We start from the raw sequence: 27789 nt of genomic DNA on the forward strand, positions 1-27789 counted from the left end.
ATTGTATCGGTAGGCGCGTAGTATGTGCTTGGTGTGCTGTCAAGGTAGCTATAGAGAACCGTATTAGCCGTATTGGTGGTAGTGTGTACGTTCGCAAAGTTATAGATTTCTGCTTAACTACCGGTAAATTATTTCGATCGAATCCACCTGCGCAAAGTATGACGAGTGCGTTGCTACGCCTTAGAGTTGCTTAAACCAGCTCGATCGTTGTCGTATTAAACGTACCACGTTGAGCGTGTCAACTGCGACAGCTGTCAGCATGAACTCACTGTGATAATATCTTTCATCGCTATACCAAAAGGTGGAAGCAACGTACCGATTACCGGGCGATCATGTATGCTCGTTTGGAAAGACGTTTCCAGTGGTAAATATTTCTAATTAGCATTACTGTGACGCCAGATCGACGTCATTTTATTGAAAGTAAAGCTAGACTCCAATCACGAGCAGTGCAGCGAAGCCGTGGGAATGCCGCGACTCTTTAGCGAATGCTATAACGAGAAGCACACAGAGCTTTATAAGCTATGCGATGATTACAGTGTAAGACTGTGGAATCAGAATAAAGCTTCGTAATCGACTTTACGGAGTTCAACTAACATGGGTATTTTTAGCGCATTTGCCTTTAAGGCTCCTTTACAGCTCGATATTGCACCTGACGATGCGCCTTTTTGTTAGATCTAGGTGCACGTTAAAGAACCCCAGGTAGTCAAAATTAATCTGGAGCCGTTCACCACGGCGTCTATTATAGTCCTAAGTGTGCTTCGGTACATTGAAGATCAATCAATCAATAAACCAATCAATCAATTGTACACCGTGATAATGAGGGTGTGTGATTGTCCTCTTCTGCACCAACCAAGAATCATTTCTCTTCGTCAACGTTTTTTTCGAGGCAGCCTCCGAAAAGTTCAATTGGGGAGCAACTATGCCTTCCAAGTCATGCAAGCGCGCGTTGTACCTTCTGCATTAGGTAAGGGGCAGAGTTTATTTTAGCGTATTTACAGAACTAATGAGTTCGCCTGACGTTGCGTTTGAACCACAGCTTTCGAAGTCGAGCAAACAACCTGTGACGAAACAATCGTTTGCCAGTGAGGAGAAAACGTATTATCGGGGTTGAGCAAAAAAAAAAAAAAAAACTATATCGCCCGTAACGCGTAGTGATGCAATAGCTGGCGCCCTTTAAGGTGCAGGAAGCATCGGACTGTTTCGTGCGGTGCTTGTTGGAGTGAACATTCGTAGGTGCGAGCAAACGATCACCTTTTCGAGAAGCAAATGAAGTGTGAGTCGCATTCGTTCCCTTTTCCTCTCTCATCTTACAAATGCCATCGTGCGCGAATGTTGCATTATACCCTGTTAACGAAGGCTTTACGTTCTCGGTCTTTTTGAATTTGACCAAGTGTTTTTTTTTTCAGGCCAACCTAAATCAGGGGAGCAAGAAATCTTTCGTCACGCTTGCGGCATCGCATTTGTCGCACGCTTGGAACACCTCCAGCTGTAACATCACCGGCAGGCTCTTAGCAGTCACGTTCGCATTCAGCCCGAAGGCATCCGCTGGATAACGAAGGAAGGCATTTTTACCGCTCTGTTCGCGCAATTTAAACCACAGCAGCAGCTAGAAGCAAACTTCAGATATAATAAACATATTACACGAAAGTCGGCCTCTTTCGTATTGACAAAGTCTTCAAGATTCTATTGCACTGCGGTATTACGACCAAAGACCTCTAACAGAGGAACTTGTTTTAGAAGGCCGACATCACAAGCCATCGCAGCGGCGCACTGTTGCAGTTCATAAGGGCAGCAGACTTGGACAAGCGGCTGTGGCCTGAACAGAGGTTTATAGTGCTGCAAGTGCTACTGTGCTGTGCGGTGACATTGTGCGGCGACAGTAGCCGACTGTGATTGTGTGTCTGTGCTCCTTTCTTTCTCTGTCTCTACTTTCATGTCACTTTAGCTTCCCCTCCCCTCTCTCTCCAGCGTAGGGTAGCAAACCGGATCTTCTCATCTGGTTAACCGCCTTACCTTTCCCCTTTCTTCACTTTCTCTCTCTCTCTCTCTTTATTAAATGCGAAATCATTCCTTCGCCTACCTCTACTTGATCTGTTGAATCCGGGTTTCTGTTCTCTTTTCGGTGCTTATGGCCAACAGATGGCGCCTCAACGCCTTCTACTGCTTTAGTCTGATGTAGGGTACACCTCGATACGAAACGGTACTGTCGAGGCACCCTAATCGGATGCGCACACATTTCGCGTTTCGTAGCAATGAGATCGCGTGATGGCGCTCAGCTATGTTACCCGCAATGCTTCGTGATGATGCCCACGAAGACGATGATGTTGATGATGCTTAAGAAGATGATGCTGACAGGTGACAATGCAGATGCCCGCAATCATGGTGACGAGTCTTGAGGCAGCTTCATTCAAGTGTTCTCGTATCGACATCGACCGTCATCAATAGATGGATTATACCGGGGCGTTCTACTCCGGCGGTGGTTGCTTACGGCGTGGCCGCGCGGGCGCCGTATCTTAAAAGCGTTTTGCGACGTGGAGAAAGTGCGCGCCCACGTGGGCCTCATCTTCAAAGCAATCTGCGCTGTAACCAAAGTGCGCCGAATGCCGGTAGCTTCGTATGCGTTGTGCTTTCTACGTTTAGTTCGCGTTGAAACGAGAGATGGCACGAAGGTCAATTCGCTCGCTGCATCTGCCGCGCCTCCTCACTCTAATGTTATGGCAGCTAGTTTCCGCGGTCATCGAGCGAGATGTGTTCATGTTTACCTGTGAACGCGTTCGTTAATTTAGTTAGTAAGCGAATGTTTTCAAGTTTATACGGCCGATAAAACTAATATCCTTACTCCGTATAGTTGTCTACTAATTTGCTATCGCAATCGATGCTTCGCCTTTCGGGCGAAACTGCGACATTTCTTTTTCTTTGATAGATTGTGCGAAAGACACGATTTCCACTGCTCGCGTTTCAATCGTTGAGTACGGCGCGGCGAAAAACAAATGTACCTCCTGCTGCAGTCTGACGACACCCGCCTAATTTGTGTCGACGGCTGTGATCAAGCGTATCGCTATTTCCTCCTTGTCTATCTAAATACTAATCCCCCTTCCCTAAGTGTAGCAAACCATATTTTTCTGTACTGGTTGACGTATCCGGTTTACCGTCGTCTCTGTATTCCTCATTGACAATCGCAAATCCTCGCGGGGGAATATGATACTCGTGCAAACCCAGCGACGGAGATCGCACGGTGGTCAGTAGTAGAACGCCGATGCATTGCGTCCTATGCGGATCGTCTTTGGCGCCATGCATGCAAAAAAAAAAAAAAAAACTTGTAGACATTCACACCCTAGTTTATTTAATAAAACAGCGTATCGAATCGCGAAATTTAAAACCTCCCGAACGTCTATATTCGGGGGCCCAAGTTGACGCTTGCCACCTTATCACGTAACCGATGGAATCGACGAACTGTGTGGTATATCACAGACGAAAATTTGTTAAGGCGAAAGCCTTAGATGGCTCCTGGGTCGAAAATTTGACCGCCCGGAGAATTCAATGGCACCAACATTCATAGCACCAAAATTCATGGTGCCACCATCATGCCACATGGTGCCACGACCTTTGATGGGAGTCGAACCCACCGCCTTTGGTGTTAATTAGAGCGAAGTTAATTAAGGCACAGTTAATAAAGGTAGAATTAATTAAGGCACTCGAACCCACGACATTTTAGTGGGAGAAGACAAGAAATAGGAAGTAACAACGCATTTGAATGAGAATGTCAAAGTAATTTTCTCGTGAGCACACAGGCTTTCGCCTTCATCCTCTTTAGCGTATGCTAAAGTGACTGTCAACTTTTTTTTTTCAGTTAAACTGGCTATAATCCTAACCAGCAAGTGACGTATTAAACGATCGTTTCGTAACGCGCTCGCTCATACCTATAGCATGCGCTGATACCTATTGACGGCCCGATGTGATGGCGGTGGCGATGATGCTGGTCCGCAGCTCGTGTAACCGAGCACGACGCCTGCCGTGTATACATATATTACGCAATCTCTGCAGCGGGGACTAACGTTGCCACTGCTGCTCGTCTTTTCGTTGCAGACCAACGCGCACCCCCGCCGCACCATCGAGATGGCGACTGACCACGTGCTCGAGCTGTCGGGCGTCCACTACACGGGGCCTGTGTCCCCGCCCACCTGCTTCCAAGCGTTCACCGGAACCGCGGTCACGGCGCCGCTGCTCAAGGACATCAGCATGGAACTGCACGCCGGTGAAGTGATGGCCGTGCTCGGATCCAAGGGTGAGTGACTACGGTGATGTGCGCCCTTGTTAGATCCCTCCCAGTTCCTTCATTTATTATTATTTTTATTAGTAGACCGAAGACTTTACAGCGCAGCATTGTAGGGGGGAGGGGCAAATAACACTCAAATTTAAACTGCACTTTTGAATGCAAGGAGCTCACAGGAAACGGGAAATAAAAGAAAACAGCATGTGTCAGAACGCACACGGAATGCCTGAAGTGGCGAATACAGATATTTGCTCCACACGCACGCACGCATGCACGCACACACCTGCACACATACACGCACACGCACACGTACGCGCACACGTACACGCGCACGTACACGCGCACGTACACGTACACACACAATTATGAGGGCTAGGAAACAAATGAAAAAAAAAATTAGCACATAAAATACAGTGAAGTCTCGTTGATACGATTCAGCATAATACGTTTTCTGTGTAATCTGACTTTTTCTTACAAATCATTTCTTATTCTCACTTACGACAAAGTAGTCCCTTAGGACAAAATAAAGTTTCTTGTCTGTCTGTCTGTCATTTACGATTATGTTCGAATAATACAATTTCGGATGATAGGTTTCATTTTCTGGCTTCCTGAAGATCGCATCAACGAGATTCCACTGTATAATATAACACAATCAATCGCACACCTTCGGCCGGTAGTCAGTTGGTCGATTGGAAGAACTTAAACTCTTGACTCCTTTCATTTACTCTCTGCCAAGGGAGTATAGACTAGTATATCCGTAATATAGGGGGGGGGTTAGAAGATCTGTAACGACGAGGAAGCGTGGTGTGACAATATCGAGGGCAGCGCGTTGATCAACAGTAGTGAACAACAGTTTTTTTTGCCCCTGACGAAGACAAGTCCCTCGTCAAAACGTTTAGCGGTGGTACACGCGTGTACCACCGCTGTCCATTAGTTCAGAAGTCGTATTCACGAAAGGCTCTTACGCTGAGAATTGTTCGTAAGAGAAAATTCCTGCCAATCACTATGCTGGACATATTATTAGGGGAGGTCGACTGGCGAATGGCAAAGCGCACTTACGGACGAAAATATTTGTGAATTCGGCCCCAGGGGTCGTCATCTTCCTTCGCGTTTTTGTCTTACTAGAGCCGAGTGTTGTCGCAATGCGAATCTGTCCTCGCCTATGTGGTGCTATTAAGTCCCCCCTCCTCTTTTTTCCAGAAGACTAGAAAGAGCGCGTACTACGACTGAAGGGCAGCTAAAACACAACACCGGAGCTACCTTCGTCCTTCAATGTATTTCGGCCTTCGTAGACTGTTTCTAGTCTTCCAAAAGTAAACCAACTCCCGCCCAGCTCTTCATTTTTTCTTGCATGCTCAAGGGAGGTCACACCATGTGTTCATCACCTCGCGTGGGAATTCGAATGAATAAGGACATTCCGGGGATATATGTACCGGCCTGTAGGGAGGTGACATCGTTTCAGGGTCAAAGAGACAATCAACTCACCATGGAGCTTCGTGGGCAAAGCTTTCATAGTGAGCCATGCTTATCTCTCTTCCCCTTACCCGCTTCCGGAAATAGGCCCTGAGCCATCATTTAAATAAATTATTCTCTATCTCTTTATATTTAGTATCCTGCAATTTTCCAACTCTGTGTCGCCGTGCGTTTACTCGGCCAACAAGGCTCTCGTTCGCCTCTGCTGGTGGAGCTATAGTATGAACTGCGAACACCGAGCGATGATAATTGACGTTGAGATTTTCGGAAACGTCACTAACTGTCTTAGTTGCACAATCGCCTGCCCGCATGTGTACAGCCCTGTCACCCCACTGTCGTCACAGTGGCCGTAGGTATGTTCATTATGCCAGCGCCGGCTGGCCGTAATGACGTGCACAATGACCGGTAAATAGGCGAAGTCAGCGGGCTTCGGGTGCAAAGGCACCCCAGAGTGAAGAGATTCTTCATGAATCTTAGCGCCGAAATCATGTTTGTTTACTTCAGATTATTTAGATCGACATTCACTGAATCTCTCACTTTCCGAATGGCGTTCAAATTGTCGCAGGCTCAATGATTCACCGCCCTCCATAGTTTGCCACTGCAGTAAAAAAAAATAAAACCTACGGCGCTTTCCTGGTTTGGCCAGTGTAAGAGTTAAGTGCCCTAACATGAAGGCATTACTTCGAGAAGGGCGGGCAGCCACGCAACAAGTACCAGGTGCCGACGAACACGATCTATGCCGATCGCGATCTCAAGTGGGTATTTGGTAACGGGGCTGTTACGCTTAGATACCTCGAGTGGATTTTCCGTGCTGCCCCGCCACTGGCAGTGTCTACCGTTTCGACCTTATAATTCGTTTAAGGCACACTTTGACGTCACATCCCTTGATCTTCCGTCGTTCACGGTTCACCAGAAAGGTCCTCAGCGCCGAGGAACTTTATTTTTACCCCACCGGAGCTGTCAAAAGCTCGAAACTATAGCTTTGCTGTAGTGCGATCAGTATATTCTTTCCGTTACATGGTCGTAGTCATTGATGTCACGCAACAATAGGCAAGTCCCGTCTCCCTTTATTCTGAATCGTGAAACCGATCCTCTCTCGTGACTACACAGCTGGCACTGCACACAGTTTCGCTCCACTGCAGAGTTCTTGAGGTAATGCCTACCAACGATCCGTTAGAAAAATAGCTCATCTTCGCTGTGTTTTTAGGTTCCGATTTCTCAATTTGGCTTTATTGTCTGAACGATTCACACGGCCGCTAAGTCGAGGCACGTGAATTGTTTAACAATGTCGATTAATGTTACGCAAATCTTGACGGCTGCCAAACGTATGCTTACTGCATACAATGCGACCGAAGAAAAATAGGAGACGGACAAACGGGGCGTCGTCTCCTATTTTACTTCGCTATACATAGTAGTTATGTGTAACTCTTTAGTAGCTGTGTATAACAATGGAGCAACCACGCGTGACATGTGATTGCGCCAGTCAGGCTGTCATTACCGTGTACCCGCAGCTCGCCCAGCAACGAGTTCTGCTCACTAAAGGTTTCTTCAGGTCTGCCTTTTTTTTTACTTTCTTTGTTTCTTTCTTTCGTTCTTTCTTTTTTTACTTTACTTTGACTTCGTTACTTTGCTGCTTTACGGTCGCACGCTTTCGAGATTTCCGGCTCACCGGGTGGTGCCGGCCTGCGCAACGCCTGCATTCAGAGGAACTAACCGAAACTGCTACTTTTAAACCCTAATTATTCCCGAAGGCTCGTTCTGGGAACTATACAGTCGAACCCGGATATATAGAATCTGAAGAGGATCACAAAAAAGTTGGATATATAGGCAATTGGATATATGAAATAAAAGTTTTATACAAACAGACAAAGAGACAGACAAGAAACTTGATTTGGTCCCAAGGGACTACTTTCTTTTCAAGTAGGCCTTACTGCTGTTCGTTATAGACAATAATTCGTTATAGGTGGGTTCGATATATCCGGGTTCGGCTTATAGGTAATTCGACATATAAAATAAAAGTTTTGTGCAAAAATTTTTCAAGGGGATCTTACTGCTGTTCTTTATATAGTACACAATAATTCGTTATATGTGGGTTTCATATTACCTGGTTCGACCTTATTACACTGTCTTAACCGAATTATTCACGGCTGGGATGCCTCTTTCTCCACACTCGGACACATACATCGAACCCGCGCCCAAGCGCAGACGCCCCGTCGTCGCGTCACCTTGAGGCTCTATACAGTACTCGCGTCTACAACGAGTCTCGAACAAACGCTCGGTCACGCTCAGGGCCGAGGGGGGGGGGGGGGGGGTGCCTTTTTAGAGGGACGACATTCTATCGCAATGGTTATCGACCACGCAAAAAAATATATACACAGGTTTGGGACTATTTCTACGCTGCTCCGGTTTCGAAAGAATGTGCGCCTCACATGGCAGCGCGCGTGTAACGGACATGAGGAGAAAAGAAAGCCGCCAAAACCACTTACGTCACGCTGTAGACGCCAAATAAAGATAAATTGTGTAGGGGAAAGGGGTAAGGAGGGAGAGAGGGCTTGGCTATTTCGCGTGCTATACTGACAGCGCCGCGGTGAGAAAAGGCGAGACGCTCTGCAACGAAAAGAAGAGAAATTCCGCAGCGAGAACAAGGAGAAGTACAGCGAATGATAGAATGTAGATGCGAAAGGAGGCGAACATAATGCACGTGTCTGCCGCGAAAAAGTGGCACTACGTTTTTCTGGGGAAAAAATAGCCTTTCGTAACCGCGGGGGTTTCGCAAAATGCGCCCCGCGTATCGTGGTGACAGTTTCCAGTTTTGACACGAAAAAAAATAAAAAATACAGAAACTGCAAGAAAGAGATGTTGGCAGAAAACGAAGGACATGCAAAATAAAACGAAGCATTAGAATCGAAATCGCGTTTTAATGCATTCAGTGGCGTCGCCGTCTACCTATAGAACGAGAAAATGTGAACCCCTCCAACGCCGCGAAGGGCTCGAAGTGCGCATCTGTTGCCACACGAATCGCGCACATGCTGGAGATGGCATGTCGAATTGCGACTATATATATATATATATATATATATATATATATATATATATATATGATGACGCATCCCGTCCGAATGCGACCGTGACGATGACAAGCACCTCCCTTGTCGAAACGATGATTCTATATACGCCGAGGATTTCGTCGATTCGCCCGCTGTGGATCGCTTCGTCGCCATCTTCCTGTTGCGAACGTCTGTGTTTAGGGTGATGAAATTTCACGTCACGAAGGTCCCGAACAGCTTGTGTTTGAGGGACGCCGTAGTAGGCGAGGAGCTAGGAACCCTGACGTAACGCCTGGGAATTGCCTAACGTGCACCTGAGTCCGTATACCAGCATGCTTTGAATTCCGTGCCCTTGGAAATCCTGCCTGGTGCGACTCGAACCCGTGACCACTAGCGCTGTACGGTGGTATAGGGCGCCATGGCACGCTGAGCCTCATTGGCCGATAACGCAGCCAATTATCCGCCGTGGTTGCTTAGTCGGCTATGGTGCTTGCGCTGCTAAGCACGAGGTCGCGGGATCGAATCCCGGCCAGCGGCGGCCGTATTTCGATGGGGGCGAAATGCGAAAACATCCCGTGTACTCAGATTTAGGTGCACTTTAAAGAACCCCAGGTGGTCCAAAATTTTTCTGGAGTCCCCCACTACATCGTGCCTCATAATCAGATCGTGGTTTTGGCACGTAAAACCTCACAATAAAAGAAAACGCAGTCAGTTCGGCCCAGTGGCCACGAAAGGCTGCGTTACTGTAGTGTCACACGAAGTGATGCTAAGGTTGCTCGAGATCGTAATTTCGGTCCTGGCCATGGCGGACACATGTAGAGGCATCTACATGGCCCCATGGGGTCAAAAAATTTTGAAAAACACTCGTGTACTTAGGTTTAGGTGCACGTTAAAGAATCCCCGGGCAATCAAAATTATTGCGGAGTCGCCCACTACGGGGTGCCTCAATAATCGGATCGTGGTTCTGGCACGTAAATCCATAAAACTTATATATATATATATATATATATATATATAATTATATACATACATACATACATACATACATACATACATACATACATGTTAGGAACCCGATGGGCTTAATCACGTTTTGGCCAAGCGTCATTCCTTCCGGTCAAAAGCCGCGCACCGTTGAAGAGTTTTAGCAAATCGCAATCCTGTTCTCGTCACCACTGGATGACGAAGCTGCGCACGCCGCGGACCGTCTTCCCGTCGCGTAATTCATTACTCAAATTTAAACTTTGGTGTTTTACGAGCCGAAACCGCGATCTGATTATGAGGCACGCCGTAGTGGGGGGACTCCGGAATAACTTGGACCACCTGGGGTTCTTTAACGTGCTCCTAAATCTAAGTACGCGGGTGTTTTCGCACTTCTGTTGTAAAGGTAGCTGTGCGTGTTTAACATGACGGTCGTGCCTGTATATTGTGTCCGTTCCTCGACGCAACGCACGTCAGCAAGTGTGGCGAACGTCCGCTAAATATTACATTGCCAAAAGAGTACCTCATTTCCCCCCCCCCCACACACACACACACACACAAAATCTTGTCCAAGTGGGAACTTGAGGCGTGTATTAAGCATAGGTGTCATATATAAGACTTTTCTTCATTTTTCTTCGTTTTTTTTTTCGTGTAGTCCTCCCAACCTTATTGATAGCAGAGTCTTTGATAGATACTTTCGCCGAGTCCCTGATAGACACTGCGTGTGAGGTGCCGCTGAATCGCCTGCAGGGTGCGTTACTGACGCCTTTCTGGCACGGGTATACCCACGCTGCGCTCAGAATATGCCCCAAAATGCTTCCTATGTGCACGGCTGCCAGAAACCGGAAACACGCCGCTTGACACGTCAAACGCGGCAAGAAGATAAAGTCGTCGCGTTGCCTCGGCGGCAAGAATCCGCATGTTCGTCTCACGCTGCGTTTGCGAATTGTTGGACGAAGAAAATAGACTATTCGTTTGCCGGGAACCAAACGAGATGTCGCGGCGGTAGGAACCCACGCCTCCGCCTGATAAATGGGCTCACGCAAGCACTTCACCACGCGCGCATATGTAATGTACGATGTGCTTACGCCATATATTACGATGAGTATAGAGACATGTGCATTCGCCGGCACTCTCTCCTGACAAGCGCTTAACTGAGCATAACTGCGCCGTAAACAAGGAACGTCGCCGGAGCCAACGTTTCGACTAGAGGACTTGCATTCGTCACGCAAGCAGGTGCTTTCACTTAGCACCGTTTGTTCATAGGTGCACCGGTTTATTAATGCGAAAGCATTATATGTCCCAAGAGGCAGAAAAGCCGGCGTTGTAGGCAACGAGCAGTACCAAAGATCATCATCAGTGACGTCATGAGCGTTTTGTGTGACGTCAGTAGCAATACAGAAATAAAGTTAGAGCAAGTTGGAGTAAGGTGACTTAAGGTGGAGTAAGGTGACTTAAGGTGGACTAAAGTGAAATAAGGTGAATTAAAGTGGATTAATGTGGATTAAGGTTGGTACAAATTAGAGCAAGGTGGATTAAGGTAGGGTTGTGAAGGACACGTCACAGTGTATGACGTCACGTATCAAACCAATTAATTAGAGAAGTCATGAAGTTTTCGCATTCAAATGATGTAAGGATACTTAAGTGACTAATTTTTTTTCTTCAACCCCCTTTGATGTTGAGGGAGAGTGAGCTATGCCTTCGTCGTCATCATCATCATCAGCCTGTTTTTATGTCCACTGCAGGACGAAGGCCTCTCCCAGCGATCACAAAATGCGTTCATAAAGGCTGCTAATTAAAGCAATTGCTTCCCTGACGAACCAAAGTAACCTTTTCGAAGCACTGGTTTCAGCAACGTTAGTTGTTTTAGCGCTAGTTTTAGCACTACGACTTCAAGCCTACATCCTCCTGTGAACATCTCTCTTGTTTTGGATCGTTCCTGACAAGTGACTCGGGCTTTGTATTCATCACACGAGGAATCCGGGAGAAAAATTAAAGAGAGAGCTGTGATGAGTAATAAAGGCAGGGAGGTGAACCAGACTAGAGCACTGCACGGGCCGATTTTTGCAGCCCGAGCCCGGCCCGGGCCCGTTTTTACATTGGGCGGCCCGCCCGAGCCCGATCAAAACTTTTATGGCGAGACCCGGGCCCGGCCTGGGCCCGGAAATATTCTACGTTACCCGCCCGGGCCGGCCCGCCACCCCTTTACCTTAGGCCCGAGCCCGGCCCGAGCCCGGCCCGAGCCCGGCTCGAAACCGGCCCGAGCCCGGCCCGAGACCGAAAAATACATGTTTTTCAGAGTTGAGAGGCCCGAGAATAACTCGCTGCACGTTACATGCGCACCACCAGAAAGCCCGAGCCCGGCCCGGGCCCGTGTCAAAAAACCCTAGCCCGGCCCGGGCCCGGGTCAAAAAGCGCTCGCCGTGCCCGAGCCCAGCCCGAGCCCGTGAAAAAACTGCTCTACCCGGCCCGGCCCGGCCCACGGGCCGGGCCGGGCCCGGGCTTTCGGGTAAGCCCGAGCCCGTGCAGTGCTCTAAACCAGACTACCCAGACTAACCAGACTAACCCGTTCGCTACCCTGCACTGGGAAAAAGGGAAAGGAAACTGAAAGATGAGAAGGAGGTAAGTTCACAGTATGCACGGACACATGCGCAATGAAGCAGTCATAGTTCATATCGCCACAAGCGGTCACATAGGCTGATGCATCGCAAGAAACGAGGAATCTGGCTGCGCGCAGAAAGAAATTTGCTTTTTCACTCCCGCGTCACATTGTTCTAGCGCCCGCAACGCGTGACTCTGGGGGAGGGGGGGGGGGGGCGGGTTAATCCGGAAGAGTCCACCTAGTGGATTGCCCATTTGAGCTGTCGCTGATTGGCTCCAGCTGCACAAGCGTGAAGGAGACTGGCTGGCTCCTTCTCGCTCCTGCTGCTGGAGCCAATAGCAACAGCCGAAGTGGACAGCCCACTAGGTAGACTCTTACAGAATACCTCTCCTGCTCCTAATATTACGTCACCTCAACGATACCAGGATGTCCCTACTACTGCAGCATAGGGTGCCTGCGTCCGTCCGTCCGTCCGTCAGCCAGATGGCTGAGACGTGACGTGTACAATGACGTACGCACTAGGTACACCTTTAGTCAGCCAGAACCCTGGAGCCGCCGTGACGTCGGGTAAGCATGCTCGTCTAAGCGGAGGCCTGGGTTCGGTTCCCACCCAGACAGAAATGTACCAAATTTTCTTTTCAAATCTGCTAATTTACTTTGTTTACAGGCAATTCCCTGGGAAATTTGACGTAGATTACAGCATTTTTTGACGTCTTCTCATTCTTCGCGCCGTCGGCCATTTTTAGCACCATTACCCGGCCACGCCGTCGCCAACGACGCCGGATTTTCGCGTAATGAGCCATATAATACTTTCGCATGAACAATAACATTTATTGGTCCCAAAGGAACTAAGGCCCCAAGTCCGGGCCTCCTGGCAGGATCCTGGCCTAGCAGGTTCCTGACGTGCCGCACCCGAAGCGGCCACCATAGTTTTTCAAACTTTCGCTGAGCAGTGGTCCACTCCTCCCAGCCGCCGGGACGCTAGCTGAGCGGTAGTTTAGATAGTATTGTCTTTCTGGAGATGGAGTTCCTACTTGGAGACGCCGGCGGCGTCTGAACACAGCCCACTCCAAGGGAACCTGAAGTGTCGCCAAAGCTGTCACGTGACGTCAAACGCTCGGAAGACGGACGTCGGCTGGTCTGTGGACGTAATGATGTCACGCCGCGCTCGCAAGAAAGCGGTGGTCGCCGCAGACAAAAGAAACCGCAGGTCCGGCAGACGCGGGGAGTTTTCGCAACTTGGTCCGTTTGACGATTGCGATGAAGGGACCTGCGGTGGACAAAACGGCCTTGCGCTGCCGAGACCGATAATGAAACGTTGCGGGATGGAACAACAGTAATGTTCCCAGAACAATGCTCTCCGTAACTTGAGGTAAAGAAAATAACGAAGCAGAACAAAAAAAAAAAAAGAAAGAAAACGCAACTGAGAAGGAGTGCGGCGCGTCAAACTAGGGAGGCTAAAGACCAATCTGTCCGCAACGATGTCCAGAGCAGTAATTGCTTTCGCCTCTGGCGTGTTTCCTGTGCCCTTGAGGAATAGAATGGGAAACACGAAACCAGCACGGAAAGTAATCACGAAAAACGAGAAGGTGCGTGTATGTGTGCGCCTGCGCTGCGTGTGTGTAGAAAAGAGGTTGAGGGGGAAGGGTCTTACATTGTTCCCTATTTCGTACTTTAACGGTCCTAGGAGCTCGCTGTCGCTACCGCGGTACTCCTCCCACACTTTTTTTTTTCCGTGTTTCATTTCTGGTCGATTCCCGTTTCCCGTGTACCTTTTCTTTCTCTTGCGACGCGGGTGCGAAGTTGTTGTGGGCGACGAGACGCATCTCGTCCTCCCTAACGTCGTTCTCCCATTGTTCGGAGACACTGGCGAAATTGAAATAGTGTTCAGTGGCCCGCGAGACAGGAAACTTTCGCGGTCGCGCCTAATGGTTAGCGGTAAAAAGCTCTTTGCTTCTTGATTCTTTCGTTCCTTCTTCTTTTTGAGTTAAAACGCTTCTCTGGGGCGAAATATAGAATTGTTGCTCGAAGGAAGCGTTCAACACGCTTTGGTTGTTTCCCTGTTCCTGCGCCCTTCCTCTCGCGTTTGTTTTTTCATTGTTTTTTTTTATTTTGTCTGTTCACCGCGGTGATTCTCTCTAACGACCGAACCTGTCATGGCGTCAGTTCGCTGAAAAGGTGTACAGGTGATTTTGCTCATCTTTGCATTCTCGCGAGGAAGAAGTATCACCGATATCCCAGTGCTCATTTGGAGAACTTTCGTATTCCGTTTCTTTTTCGTTCCACTAGCTGTTTTCTTCTTTTTTTTCTGAATGTTTCGCTCTCGAGACGATGGTGCTTAATGACCGAAGCACATCACGCCCTTGCCGCTTTTTTTCAAGACAGCTGTGCCGCTGCTCTTGCTGCTCGTTTCGGTATCGGCCTGATGCCGGAGTTCACTCGGTCTCTGAGAGGGCTGGATTCGTCGCGTGTCGCAATATTTCATCTTTGTCGTCCGTGCCGCAGTATTTCATCTTTGTCGTCCGCTCCGCCCTGCCCTAGAAGAGATATACCGTTGCTTGGTCGCGATGAGGTCCGTTTCTTCTCGACGCCTCCGCTCCGGCGGAACGTATTAATCTCAGCGACTCGTTCGTTATGAGCCCAGTGCTTCTCGAAGGCTTGGTTTCTTTGCCGATCCAGACACCGCGGGGACGGTGGAAAAAAAGTCGCACTTTCGCCCGAAAGGCGAAGCATCAATTGCGATAGTTAATTAGTAGACTAGCTATACGAAGTAAGGATAGTAGTTTTATCGGCCGTATAAAGTTGTAAATATTCGCTTACAAGCTAAATAAACAAGCACGGTGTCACGTGCGCACAGGTAAACATGAACACATCTCGCTCGATGACCGCGGAAACTCGTCAAAACGCTGGAGTGAGAAAGCGCGCCAGCGGCAGTGAGCAAATTGACCTTCGCGCTGGCTCTCGCTTGAACGCGAACTAAACGTCGAAAGCACAGCGTATACAAGGCTACCGGCACTCGACGCATGCACTTTGTACCCATCGCTTTGAAGATGAGGCCACAGCGAGCGCACACTTCGGCTACATCGCAGATCGCTTTCAAGATAGGCGCCCGCGCGGCAGCTCCGTGAGATGCAGCCGCAAGACCGCGCGCGCTTCCGGCCCCCTTCCTCTCTCGCGTGCGCCAGATTAGGCTGCAGTTGCCGGCTCACCGTCGCACGCATTCACTCGCACACATAGCGCACGGCGCGCGGCGACGGTTTTATCGCCGTTGGACTTAATACAGAGCCTCACGGCGACGACGACGGCGACGGCAGAAATGCGCTTGGAGTGTCCATATAATTGCTAACGCAATAAAAAAGAAACACGATCGAAACGAGTTCTCCAACTACCCCGATGATTCTCAAAACCAGCAGTGGAAATCCGTTACGTAATGCGCGCGCTCTCCTGCGCAGACCGACAAAAAATATCGTCGTCCCATAACACCCGAGTCGTTAGCCGCCCATGCAGCTTGGCAAATCTGCCCCAGAACTACTGCAGTAAAACCTCGTTATAACGAAGTTGAAACTAGCGCCAGAATTACTTCGTTATATCCATTACTTAGTGAACTCTATTATCACATGTATTTCAATATGAATCTCTGATGATTTCAAGGGGAATTTCACCTGCTTTGTTATATTCATTATTTCGTTATAACGAGGTTTGACTGTAGCACTGTTTTTGTCATGGTATGGCATGGTATAATAATAATAATAATAATAATAATAATAATAATAATAATAATAATAATAATAATAATAATAGTTGTAATAGTAATCTTAGTTCACGCATCTGCCGATTCTGGCGGCATGTGACCGAGAAGTGTCCGTTGTTCCTGGATCACGAGGGCCACACTTTATATCTTCTTACGGGGTGCACACGACATGACCGATTGCCAATTCAGCCACAGCGGATGAGTATGACGTAGCTCAGTGCCGCCGAATCGAGTCGCACATGCAGTAGCACGCAGACGAGCTGCTAACAGCGTGATTGGTTGCAAGGAAGGGGGGGGGGGAGTATTTCTTTAATAAAGTTACTGTGTAGGCTCCCTTCCCTAAAGGGGGCCTATAGACGAGGCAACCGAAAGTTTGCCCGCGCGGCAGCGCCGAATGCTCCCCTAGCGCACCGATGGAAGTCTCGAAGGTCGTCGCTGTGCCAGCGCGCGCCCGTGGTGTGTACGGCGCGAGCACTCGTGCGCGTTGCTTTCGCGATGGCGGGCGCGACTTCATCAACCAGGAAAGGTAGCACGCAATACTCGCAATACTGCTGTGTTGTTGATTGCTACAACAGCCTCGAAAGCACGAAAAGTCGAAAGCCGCCCGTGAAGTTTTACAAATTTCCTGGGAGGTGGTACGAGAAGGGGACAGACGACAAGCATGGATAATTGCAGTGCGCTGAGTCAAGTAAGTGATACTTTCGCATTCGCGTGCAATTATCACAGCCGCTCGATAAAAACGCAATATGCCTGTTTGTAGCACATGGCCGTTTGTTTAGTCGTGTCGCGTAGTCGAATCGTACAGTGAAATCCGCCGTGTTAGCGTAGAGGTAAATGCATACGTGTTGCGACGCTAAGCGCGACTACGCGAGCTCGATTCCCGGCCACGGCGGCCGCATTTCGATGGGGGCGAAATGCTAGAACACCTTTGTTACCGTGTACTTTGATTTCTGTGCATGTTAAAGAACCCCCGGTGGTCAAAAGTATTCCTGAGGGCCCCCATTACAGCGTGCCTCATAATGATTTCGTGGTTTTGGCACGTAAATCCGTCAGAAAAATGGTAAAGTACGACTTTACCATTCGGCATCGGATTCGCCGTCGGATTGTTTACCAATCGGCTTCGGATTGTTTTTTGAATGTACGAGAAAACTTAATTCTGATACGAGGAAAGTCAAACACCAAACCCCTTTTACAGCATTTCTACCAGACCTGCGCGCGTCGGGGCAATAGCAAACAATTAATAAAATAATAAAAAAAGGTGCTAGGGCCTTCACATTTTAATATAAGACCACTTATATTGCCCCTGGAAAAACTTCTTTCCAGCAATGCATTTCAGTTTAAAAAAAGAATCCGACTTAAGGCGATCGGTGTAAGCTTGGTCTTTGTAAGCTGTCTTTCCCACGTTAAGTCTTGCAGTGAGTGAAGCCTACTTGCCATATGCGAACGATGCGATGCGAACGGGTCCCGATAACGCTATCGCGTTCCACTCTTAAAGGCGAAGCTTAAGCGTCCTCCAATTTTTTTATGTTGTTTTTGTACTGTGCGTTCACTCGCGATTGGCAAGGACAAGCTCAAGAGATTTCCCTTTTCCAAACGCTGCAACCTAAATTACTATAGCTATGCGGGTAATGAAAGGGGCCGCACGCTACTTGTCTTTTGTGTGGTAGCAACTCGTATTTAAGCCGCGGTCGTCGCGTGCGTCGGTAACCGGCAGATCGGAAAGCAGCGACTCGAGATATACGAGTTATAGTTGGCCATGCTTCCTAGGTTCACTATATCCAACCATACTTTAAGGTAACTGCCCCTTTGGACATTCTTCCTGGTTCACTCTTCCTGCCAAGAATCTTCGTTTCGTGAAGTAGCCAGCGATCGATTCGAGCTTACTTTAGCTGCGGCGGAGGCATTCGCCCGACGAGAAACTAGATTTGCTTTGATAAGGCATGCATCGCTAATGCTTGCGCTCGTGCTGCTGGCCCCAAGGTAGTCAATGGTTACCATGGTCTGCAGGTTCATTTCGCGGAGCAGTCTGTACGAGCCATTTCTCATGAGCAGTGAAAAGATACCTTGCTCACTAATGCAATGAGTTGCAATGACTCAGACACCTGCATTGAATAATGCATGGTATACATTAAATATTTATACAGCACGATATAAGTCATTATGCGCATATGTAGCACTTACATTGTTAATTTTAGTGCAGATGTGTGTTTTCGCTGGTGCGCTCTGGGGTTTTGTGTACTCTGGGAAGGAAACTGCTTTAGCGTTATATTAATGCAGTTCTGTTCGTGCCATGCAGTGATGTTATGTGACAAGTAGTAGGATTGCACAAGTTACAGGCACTAGCATCGCCTAATCACCGGATAATAATGGCGTGTAAAGTCTGCCAAAAACATCTTCATTTGTGATTTCTCTGAACCTAAGGCTGAGAGGGTATAATGAGCTATAAGCTAGGCCACGTTGCTGAAGATAGGAAGAGGGTCTTTCTCGTTAGTATCGTGCCATGCTTACTGGTGCCTAATGCATGTGTTCTTTCTGTGCTGATAGTGCTGATGCCACTCCCTGGGGGCTAAAATGAGAGCAGCCGTGTGCGCGCGCCCAGCGACCAACGAAACCAACGGCAATCGTCACCGTCGCTGCACATCTCTCCAAGCATGCATGACCGCTTTGCGATTGCATCATAGAGAAATAAACGTGACTAAATTACTGAACTAGGTGTATACCTCTAACTCGACGTTGTATACGATCTTGTCGGACACCTGCGATACGCACTTGGCTTTCACATCACCGTCCACAATTTGTTCAACGCCATACAGGTGTGGAAGCTGAGGTTTCTTGAGGTTACCGCCACGAAAAAAGGTGTCAGCGTCGGCAACTTTCTTGAAGCCGCATTGCAATCTTTGCGTCGTGGTTCCGAAAGCACGCGATCTGCCGCCGTCGAAAACGGAGCGCCCTGAGCACCAGCAGCGAAGGAAAGCGCGGGCCAAACAATGTAAACAAAGCGGAGGCTGCGCCACGGCGCAGCCGCGCTGCTTGACATTTCCACATTGCGGGCGCTCTCAGGAAGGAGGCGCAGTTGCGCCGTCTGGCGATGGTTTTCTTGTCTATACAGTAACTCAATTCTGAAAGTGTCCACTCAGTGGACTGTCTATTTCGGTCGCCGCTGATTGGCTACAACTGTGCAAGCGACAAGGAGGCATGCGTAGCCCAGCCTAACCCATCAGCATTTCAGCAGCTGCCTGAATGGACAGGCCACTATGCTCCATCTCACTAGTCGTTTGCAGCATTGGTACAGTGGCTAGAATAGCATTGGCGAAACTACGAGTCGTGCACAGGTAATATCCTTGCGCAGCGGAATATAGTTCCGGGTGTGACTGTCTGCCTAATGGCGGGATTATAGAGATCTATTTTCGCTTAGTACATGAAACGTTACACCGATACGTGACATGTTAGGACCTTTGCGCATGCGCGTCGTACACCCCGAATCGCTGCGGCGGTGAGCAGAAGACGCCGCGCGGATGAACACATATCGAGGGGGCATTCGGACTTCCCATTGGCTAAGGAGTCCAGCAGCTTCCGCTAGTGCTGGAAACGACTTGTGAGATGGAGTTATGGGTGGACACTTACAGATTAACTCCGGGCTTAGCCAAGTCGCGGCCCTCTGCATGCAGGCTGAATCGGCCGGTCTGTTTCGTCGTGCGAATCCGCGAGGAACTCTTTCCATGTATCGCCCAGAGACGAAGGAAATTAAGGCGCAGCACAGGTTTCGTGCTGCATTCCAGAATTGTATTCGGGGTTGTATACAGTGATACGGAGAGCGCGATGGAAAATGAATGTAAACAAAATAACAAATATTTCTAAATTAGCCAACTTAGAACTCACTCAGCATAAATATGAAACACGGCACTCGTCATAGAGGTCGTGGGATCGAGTGCCCGAATTAAATCTACCTCAATTAAGCTGTGCCTTAATTAACTTCACCTTAATTAACACCAAAGGCTCGCGGGTTCGACTCCCGCAAAAGGTCGAGGGTTCGTAGCCTTTTCGGACATCGTGGTCCCTAATGAACCATATAATGCTTTCGCATTGATAATGAACAGATCGAGATGCGCGCGCTCACCTCTCTCTCTCTCTCTCTCCATTTCCAGGGAGCGGCAAGAAGGCCCTGCTGGAGGTCGTGGCCCGGCGTGCCATGGGCCCGACCCGGGGCCAGATCCTTCTAAACGACGTGCCGCTCACGCTGCGCCTGTTCCAGGAGCAGTGCGGCTACGTGGCCCGCCGGTGCAACCTGGTGCCGGGAGTCACCGTGCGCCAGACGCTGCACTTCGCGGCGAAGCTCACGGTCGCTTCCAAGGTGTCCGGCTCCGTCAAGAGAGGCAGGGTGAGCGCGTGCACACGTCACTTCCCCTTCCACTCGAGGAGCCACGTTGCTGGAGAGACGAAACAACAAAACACATTCGACGTGAATTATAGACGAATGATTCCTGCGGAAATCCGAAAGGTTGAGGTAACTTTATGAAAGAAAGCCCGAAAAAATTACCGCGAGGACCGTTAGACATATTTGGTTCGAATCTCAGAGTAGTTATGTAGAAGTAAAACAGTAGATACAAATGCGTTCAGTATGCACGAAGCCTCAGAATTTACCGACACCAATGAGATGGCGAAGATTGGTTCGGCGAAAGTTAGCTATATACGTTTAGATTATCTCTGATCAGTAAAGAAGGAAAGAAAGAAAGAACGAACGACAGAAAGAAAGAGAAAAAAAACAAAGAAAAATTAAGTGCACTGCCACCTGAAAGCATGTAAGCAAGCACACATTAAGGAGGTAAAATTAAAACGTGTGATGGACATTGAGACAGCGTTAGATGTTAACTGTAAAGTTCAGTGCGGTGGCACATTACATTGGCGTTCCAGCTAACTTTGTTGTAAAGTGCACGTGAGTGAATAGTTTTTTCAGGAAACATTAACGAAGTGTCCTCACACTTTGTCAGGAGTACTGAACGCTGCGTGATCGTCTATTGCAAAAGCTCATTAGTCCTCCTTCACTCCGACTTCCTCTGTTTTAGTCTTACCTTCTCCATAATTAACACGCGCATGCGGCCGGTGCAATCCAGGTGAAGCAGGTGATGGCGGACCTGGCGCTGAACCAGGTGGCAAACAAGGAGGTCAGCAGCCTGTCCATCAACGAGTACCGCCGACTGAGCATCGCCATCGAGCTGGTCAGGGACCCCGGTCAGTATTCTAAGTTCAGTTTAACATCCCCGAGGACCTCTGTGTATTACATGGAGGGTAGGGTTACACGTTGCTGTTTTGCTCTAATACAAGTTCTAAGTGTATGCGAATAGTGATTTTTGAGACCGACTCGAATACAAACCGAAGAGTGCCAGTAGCGAATAGAATATAGAATACTTTTCGAGGAGTTTTCGAATACTAAATAGCCATTATCGCAATATTCAGGGAGCAAGAGAGAGAGAGAGAGAGAAATATTTTTCGAATACTAAATAGCCGTTATCGCAATATTCAGGGAACAAGAATTCAGGATCGCCAGTCAGCCACTAGAGCCTGTAAAGGAGTACGTTTATCTAGGTCAATTACTCACAGGGGACCCTGATCACGAGAAGGAACTTTACAGAAGAATAAAATTGGGTTGAAGTGCATACGGCAGATTGAGCCACCATCGTCGGCTTACCCCCACACACGCTTTCACTCGCACATATAGCATACGGCGCGCGGCGATGATGTTATCGCACTTCGTCTTTATACGAAACATCACGGCGACGCCGCTGACGACGGCGGAAATGCGCCTGGAGTGTCGATATAATTGCTATCGCAATAAAAGCCACTAGAACATCTGAAGCCACAAGCAGCAATATTAGCCAAATCCTTGTAATAACCATCATACCCATGTTAGGGGAACGATCGCAGCGCCAACGTTCCCCCTAGTAATTTTAGTAGGAAACTTTACGTTGTAATCCTTGCAATGCTTTTTCCAAATCATGCTATTCAATCTAGCCCCAACGCAAGCCCTAATTAAGGTAGAGTACCAGACGGCATGACCTTGTGCGAGATTTGTGCGTTTGATCTTTGCGGTTGCTGGATTGTCAAAGTGACGCATATAGTTCAAACTGACGCCATTCTCGACCGCGCAGTGCTCGTGGTGTTGGACGAGCCGACGGCCGAGCTGGACCCGCTGAACACGTACTTCGTCGTCTCGATCCTGGCTAACCACGCCAAGAAGTACAACCGGCTCGTACTGTTCACCATGTCCAAGCCCCGGTCGGACATCTTCCCGTTCCTGGACCGCGTAGCCTACCTCTGCCTCGGCGAGATGGTCTACACCGGTGAGAGACTGTAACTGTGTAAAGTGTGAACTTCTCTCTTTCTTCTCCTCTTTCAATCCCCTTTCCTTCTTCCCCAATGCAGGGTAGCCTACCGGGCTCAGCCTGGTTAGCATCCCTGCCTTTCCCTTATGACATCTCTCTCTCTCCGATCAGACTGGTGGCGCGTCGTTCCGTTTCGGGCGCAGTCTACGCAGTAGGTGGTGTTCAAAAACATGACGTACCACAGCGTGTTTTTCGACTGTGCAATCGCTTCTGGTGCATGCAGTTGGCAAAAGCATGTCCTTCGAGATTGGTTTCTGTTATTAGGAGGGATCGGTCGCTGGGGTGTGGATTTGGACATTACATATTGTGCACGCGAAGATAATGCATCAAAAAGAAAAGTATTGCTAAAAATAACATTAAACGCGTGCCGCATACATCTTTAGTCACTTATAGCTGAAACTATGCTGGAAGTGTTCATAATATGGGAAAAGTGTTTTAGCAAACGAGCTGAAAGTAGAAGGCTGTGACTGTACTCTCGGTGCGAGTATGCAGTCATGTAGTGGGTTCACTTCTTGCATTGTTTTTGACAGTGTTTTACACCAGGCATACTTTTTTCAAATGGCTAGCTGCATGCTTTCTAAGCAAAGTTGACGTTCTCATATCTACAGTTCCCGTCGAGAGTTCTCGGATAAAGTCCTACTTGTAAACTTGACAGAACTCGCTGAAGAATCGAAACTTTTCAAAAATCGCAAAAGCAGCCCGTTTTTCACGAATCCGAAGATGAAAGAAATGTGGCGAAAGTAATATTTTCAATGGACAGATTTGGTTGGCCACTGAAGGGACACACGTCAGCAAAACCACACAACATCGTTTTCTGGTGTGTTCTAATTTCACGCCCGCATTTGAAATAGTCTACTTAGACAGCTAAGAAAAGACAGCTTCTAGCTGTTCAATGCATAAAACGCCGTTTCGTTAAGAAAGTAACTGGTAACACCCTGTATATTGAAGCGTTTGTAACCAATTTAGATAAAGTAAAGGTTCATTGTAGTTTGCCTTCGACGCCGTAACTTGCACGTGTTTCATGCGCATTCACACATGTCACCGAAGTTGCGAACCAGGAAGATACGTGACAGGAGATGACAGGAGATGACACACAGATGACACACAGACGCTGCAAAAAGATGCGATCTTGCTCAGTGTGATGAACAAAGATGAAGCCAGAGACTCCCGGCTTGCATGGCAGATGCAAGTAGGCAACGGTGCATTTAGCACAGGCTCACGCAGAAGTGAAAGTTTTAAAATATCACGGGTGCTTATACGGGCTCTGTCAGTCCGAAATCTGACGTGTCTCGTCCGTGCTGACTTCATGCAAATTAGGACGCGTTCTTTTAAGACGCTGCGAAGGTAAGCAATAAATGTCACAGTTTCGCCCTACGGGCGAAGCAATGAATGCGATAGCAACACAGCAATGTCATACGAAGTAAGGTGAGCGGCTTTGGTAGCAATATGAATTGTAGTAAACATGAGCTGATTAAGTAAGCAGGTGTGCTGCGGCGTAAGTAGACCGACATGAAGAGAGACTCGATAACCACGAGAAGGCGCGTGTGAAACGGTGGTGTTGATGAGAAGCGCTTCCCGTGGGCAGCGCGTGCGAAGGGACACACCTGTAGCTCTGCACTGCCGATCCGGGCAGCATTGCATGTGTAGCGTGCGTTGGAAAATGTGGCCCGACTATTACTAACTAAATGAACAAGCGTGGTGTGAGCGCGCACAAACAAACATGAATAGATCACACTGAATGACTACAGACAACGACTGTCAAAACGCTGGCAGCAAGCGCATACGCCGCAGCGGCGAAGGTACGTGCGGTCTATCGCTTCAACGGAAACTGAGCGGCGAATGCACGGCACATAAAGGTCAGATCCGTGGGGAGATAAGAGACGGTGCGGGCGAGCGACGAGCGCGGTTGTTGGCACAGTAGAAGTGCGCCCCCCCCCCCCCCCCCCCCCCGCCCCGCTCCCTCCGGCGCTGGCTTCCCGCTTCCTTGCTTGCGCGTGGGAGATTGAGTGCGTTCGCTCTCCGTGATAGCGCGCGTCCCCGCACGCTTCCGCTCGGGCATACTGCGCGCGGCGAAGATTTTATCTATAGGGAACCTCACGGCGACGGCGACTGCGACGCCGACGGCAGAAATCCGGTTGAAGTGTCCATATAATTGCTATCGCAATAAAATTAGGCGCCTCCTTCCGTCATGTTATCTCACTAACGTCGACACGCGCGGCCTCTAGCATTCACTGGACGTCGCGACGCGCACGGAGGCATACACTGAGCTCAACAAAGCGCGCTGACAGAACATAAGTTGTACAAACACGACTCTCTCGTGTGGTGCAATTTTATGACGAAGCGACATGGCAAGTTTCCTGCACTGTTCTTTCCGACGAACACGCTCCGAGTGTGACAAATACAAAGCGCCAGAATTGTGCTGCAATAGTTACGAATACCGTTTATATTCTGCTTTTAGTCCTTAACCATTTCAGTGTAACTGACGTACCGGTGCGTTTTCGTGTTTCTGTCCTGCCGTGTCACTGACGCGAGATAGGAATGTGGGCACCGTGCCTGGAGAGCATTTACCATTATTCTTGTCATTTTTGCCCGTCTGCATAACCAAATTTAAACCGCCGTGTTCTCTTTATAATATCATAGGGAAAAGGAAAATCTGACGCTGAAGGTGCGCACCTCCGAAAAAGAAACGACACTGACCAGGTCAAGAAACACCGTAGTGGGTATATTATATAAGAGTTGGCGCTACAAATATTGCTAACGAACCGTTTTAAAGCGCATCTCTTAGGTGCCCGGTCTTGCAGCGAACGTCGCCGTTGTCCCTCGTAACCGAGCGAAGGATGAAAGAGCGATCGCGGAGCGCAGCGGGGGATGAAAGACGGCGAGAGCGAAGAGAGCGCGAGGACGAAAGCGGAGGAGCAGGGTTTGGCGAAAGCGTGAGAAGAAAATTTCCGCCTCCATTCCACCCTGTGAAAGTGGTTGTACAGCGAAGCTGTTGCCGACGTTAAACAAGCGCCACCACCACGAGGCGTCGCACGGTCGAGATCAATGTAGCGTCCACGACATCGTTCGCGCCCTTTGTGTTGGTGCACGTTCGCGGCGCCTTTCTTCTTCTTTTCTGGAGTTTTACGTGCCAAAACCAGTTCTGATTATGAGGCACGCCGTAGTGGAGGGCTCCGGATTAATTTTGACCACCTGGGGCTCTTTAACGTGCACTGCAACGCAAGCACATGCACGGGCGTTTTTGCATTCCGCCTCCGTCGAAATGCGGCCGCCGCGGCTGGTGATCCGATTCCGCGACGTCGTGCTCAGCAGCGGAACGCCTTAGCCATTGAATCCATGCGCTTGTGCGTAACCCGCGTTCACGAAGTGAACGTCACTGTAATTTTTTAACAGTCTTGCTCTGATGTCGATTACGGTCGCAGCACACACTGCGCGACCGACGCGACGGGCAGAGCGCCCACTCATCAAGGACAGATACAGCGTGTGCACGCGCGCCCGCAGGTGTGCCGGAATGCAGCATATATACTCATTCTGGTAGACCCTCCACCTGGTGCAAGTGTGTTATTGAACTAATTCAATTTCTCAAAGTAAAGTGCGTCACAAAATTTGTAAAGTACGATTTACGCACAACCTGCAGACATGATAGCATCGGATTGTAATTCGAACGTACGAGAAAAAATAATTTTGTTACGCGGCAACTCAAAATTACACTAGCTCTGGAGAAGAAAATATTTCTTTGTCGGACGTGACGGTGTACTCGCAAGGACGCAGAAAATTTGCCGGGGTAGCCGTATACAGCTTCGCTGCAAAAAGCGGAGTGCCGGCGGCGACGAGCGCGGAAACAAAGCGCCGGCGTGGGCTTCTGACCCGCTGTGCATGCGCAACTTTGCCTGCGCCGCCGAATTGAGCGACGCCACCGGTGGAACAGCTTCGTCTGCCGCCTGCTGCAAAATGAGGTGCGCCCGCCGCCGAGAGGACCCCGTCGTTCAGACGAAAATTATTTGCCACAATATATGACGAATTCAAAACACCTAAACAGCTGGTCTTAAAATTCGCATTAGGGAGTTTCGTAATCGTCGGTGTATTTTTTCTTACAATGTACAACTCGCGAATCAGTCTTTCACGAAAACAGGTGAGCATGCGCAGAATGATCCTTTCCCAAGGAGATGTCGCTGCCGACATCCGCACTGTCTGCCATGATCGCGCATGAGCGCGCATGACAGTCGAATCAACCACGATGTAGTCTCACGAGAGCATGTGGATGCTACGGTATTGTGCTTGAGAGTGCTCAGCAGCGCAGCGCGCTCACAAAACAGTATAGTCTTACGACTCTCGAGGCAACGGCAGACGGCGTCTAAGTTTTTAGAGACACGCTAGAGGAAGACTGACGGTGAATAAATGTACGCGTGTCCCAGCTAACGTGGACCAAGGTACTAAAAATAAAGAGAATAAAAAAAAGACCTAAGTGATATGGCGATGGGGAAAACGGTGGTTTGTTAGCAGTCGCCTTGTGCATAGCGGTGAGTTTTTCTGCCATCATTGATTAACTAATTAGTAAAATTGATTGCTTTAACTTATAATTACTTGCACAACTGCGTAAGTTCTAATGTCAAATTGTGCAATGCATTCGGAAACGAAGGTACACAAACGGAGGCTCGCGATGACTATGGCAATGGTAGATGTAGATGGAAAGAGCGTAGACGTGTGGCACATACCTAATGAGAACGATCGTATTCTTCTGATCCGACAACAGTCATGATCGTGATATTCATCCCTTCTTTGGTCGTCCTTTTCATCGTAAATGCAGGTTACACTCGGACCATGCTGGAGTACTTCCGCAACATCGGCTTTCCCTGTCCAGAACTGGAGAACCCACTCATGTACTACCGTGAGTATTGAAACGCGACTTACTCGGACACAAAACTATGTGATAATATGTGGCGCTTCAGAGGGAGAGGCGAGCTTTGATCTAGTCTGCTTTCTTCGTCTTTCTTTTTTTTCTGTTGGTTTATAAAGCAAGCATTAAGGAATGAAAAAGAAACAGCTGCATGGTGATACTAATTTAGCACAGGTAGTATTCCGCAACAGGCGGAGATTACCTCCACGATATATCGCAGTGTCCAGGTAAGCTAACTGACAAGGTTAACTAACTAGCTACTCAAATATTCACGTTGAGAAAGATGACTAACGGACCGATGCCTTTGGGACAGATGCCTACAATCGCCGAATCGTAGCCTCTTTTAATTGATGAAATCGTATCCACTCAGCTGAACTTCGGCGAT

The 27789-nt window shown here is 48.7% G+C and overlaps 1 protein-coding gene across 1 annotated transcript in view; it reads left to right on the forward strand.

Moving 5' to 3' along the window:
• LOC119433834 (ATP-binding cassette sub-family G member 5-like) overlaps positions 1 to 27789 on the forward strand; it is a 77953-nt gene that overhangs the window by 24132 nt on the left and 26032 nt on the right. Inside the window, 5 exon segments of the mRNA XM_037701096.2 lie at positions 4087 to 4285; positions 20273 to 20505; positions 21239 to 21356; positions 22274 to 22465; positions 27315 to 27395. Coding sequence (XP_037557024.1) covers positions 4117 to 4285; positions 20273 to 20505; positions 21239 to 21356; positions 22274 to 22465; positions 27315 to 27395 — 793 coding nt within the window. The 5' untranslated portion in view covers positions 4087 to 4116.

This window comes from Dermacentor silvarum, chromosome 11 (assembly GCF_013339745.2).
Source record: "Dermacentor silvarum isolate Dsil-2018 chromosome 11, BIME_Dsil_1.4, whole genome shotgun sequence".
NCBI lineage: Eukaryota > Metazoa > Arthropoda > Arachnida > Ixodida > Ixodidae > Dermacentor > Dermacentor silvarum.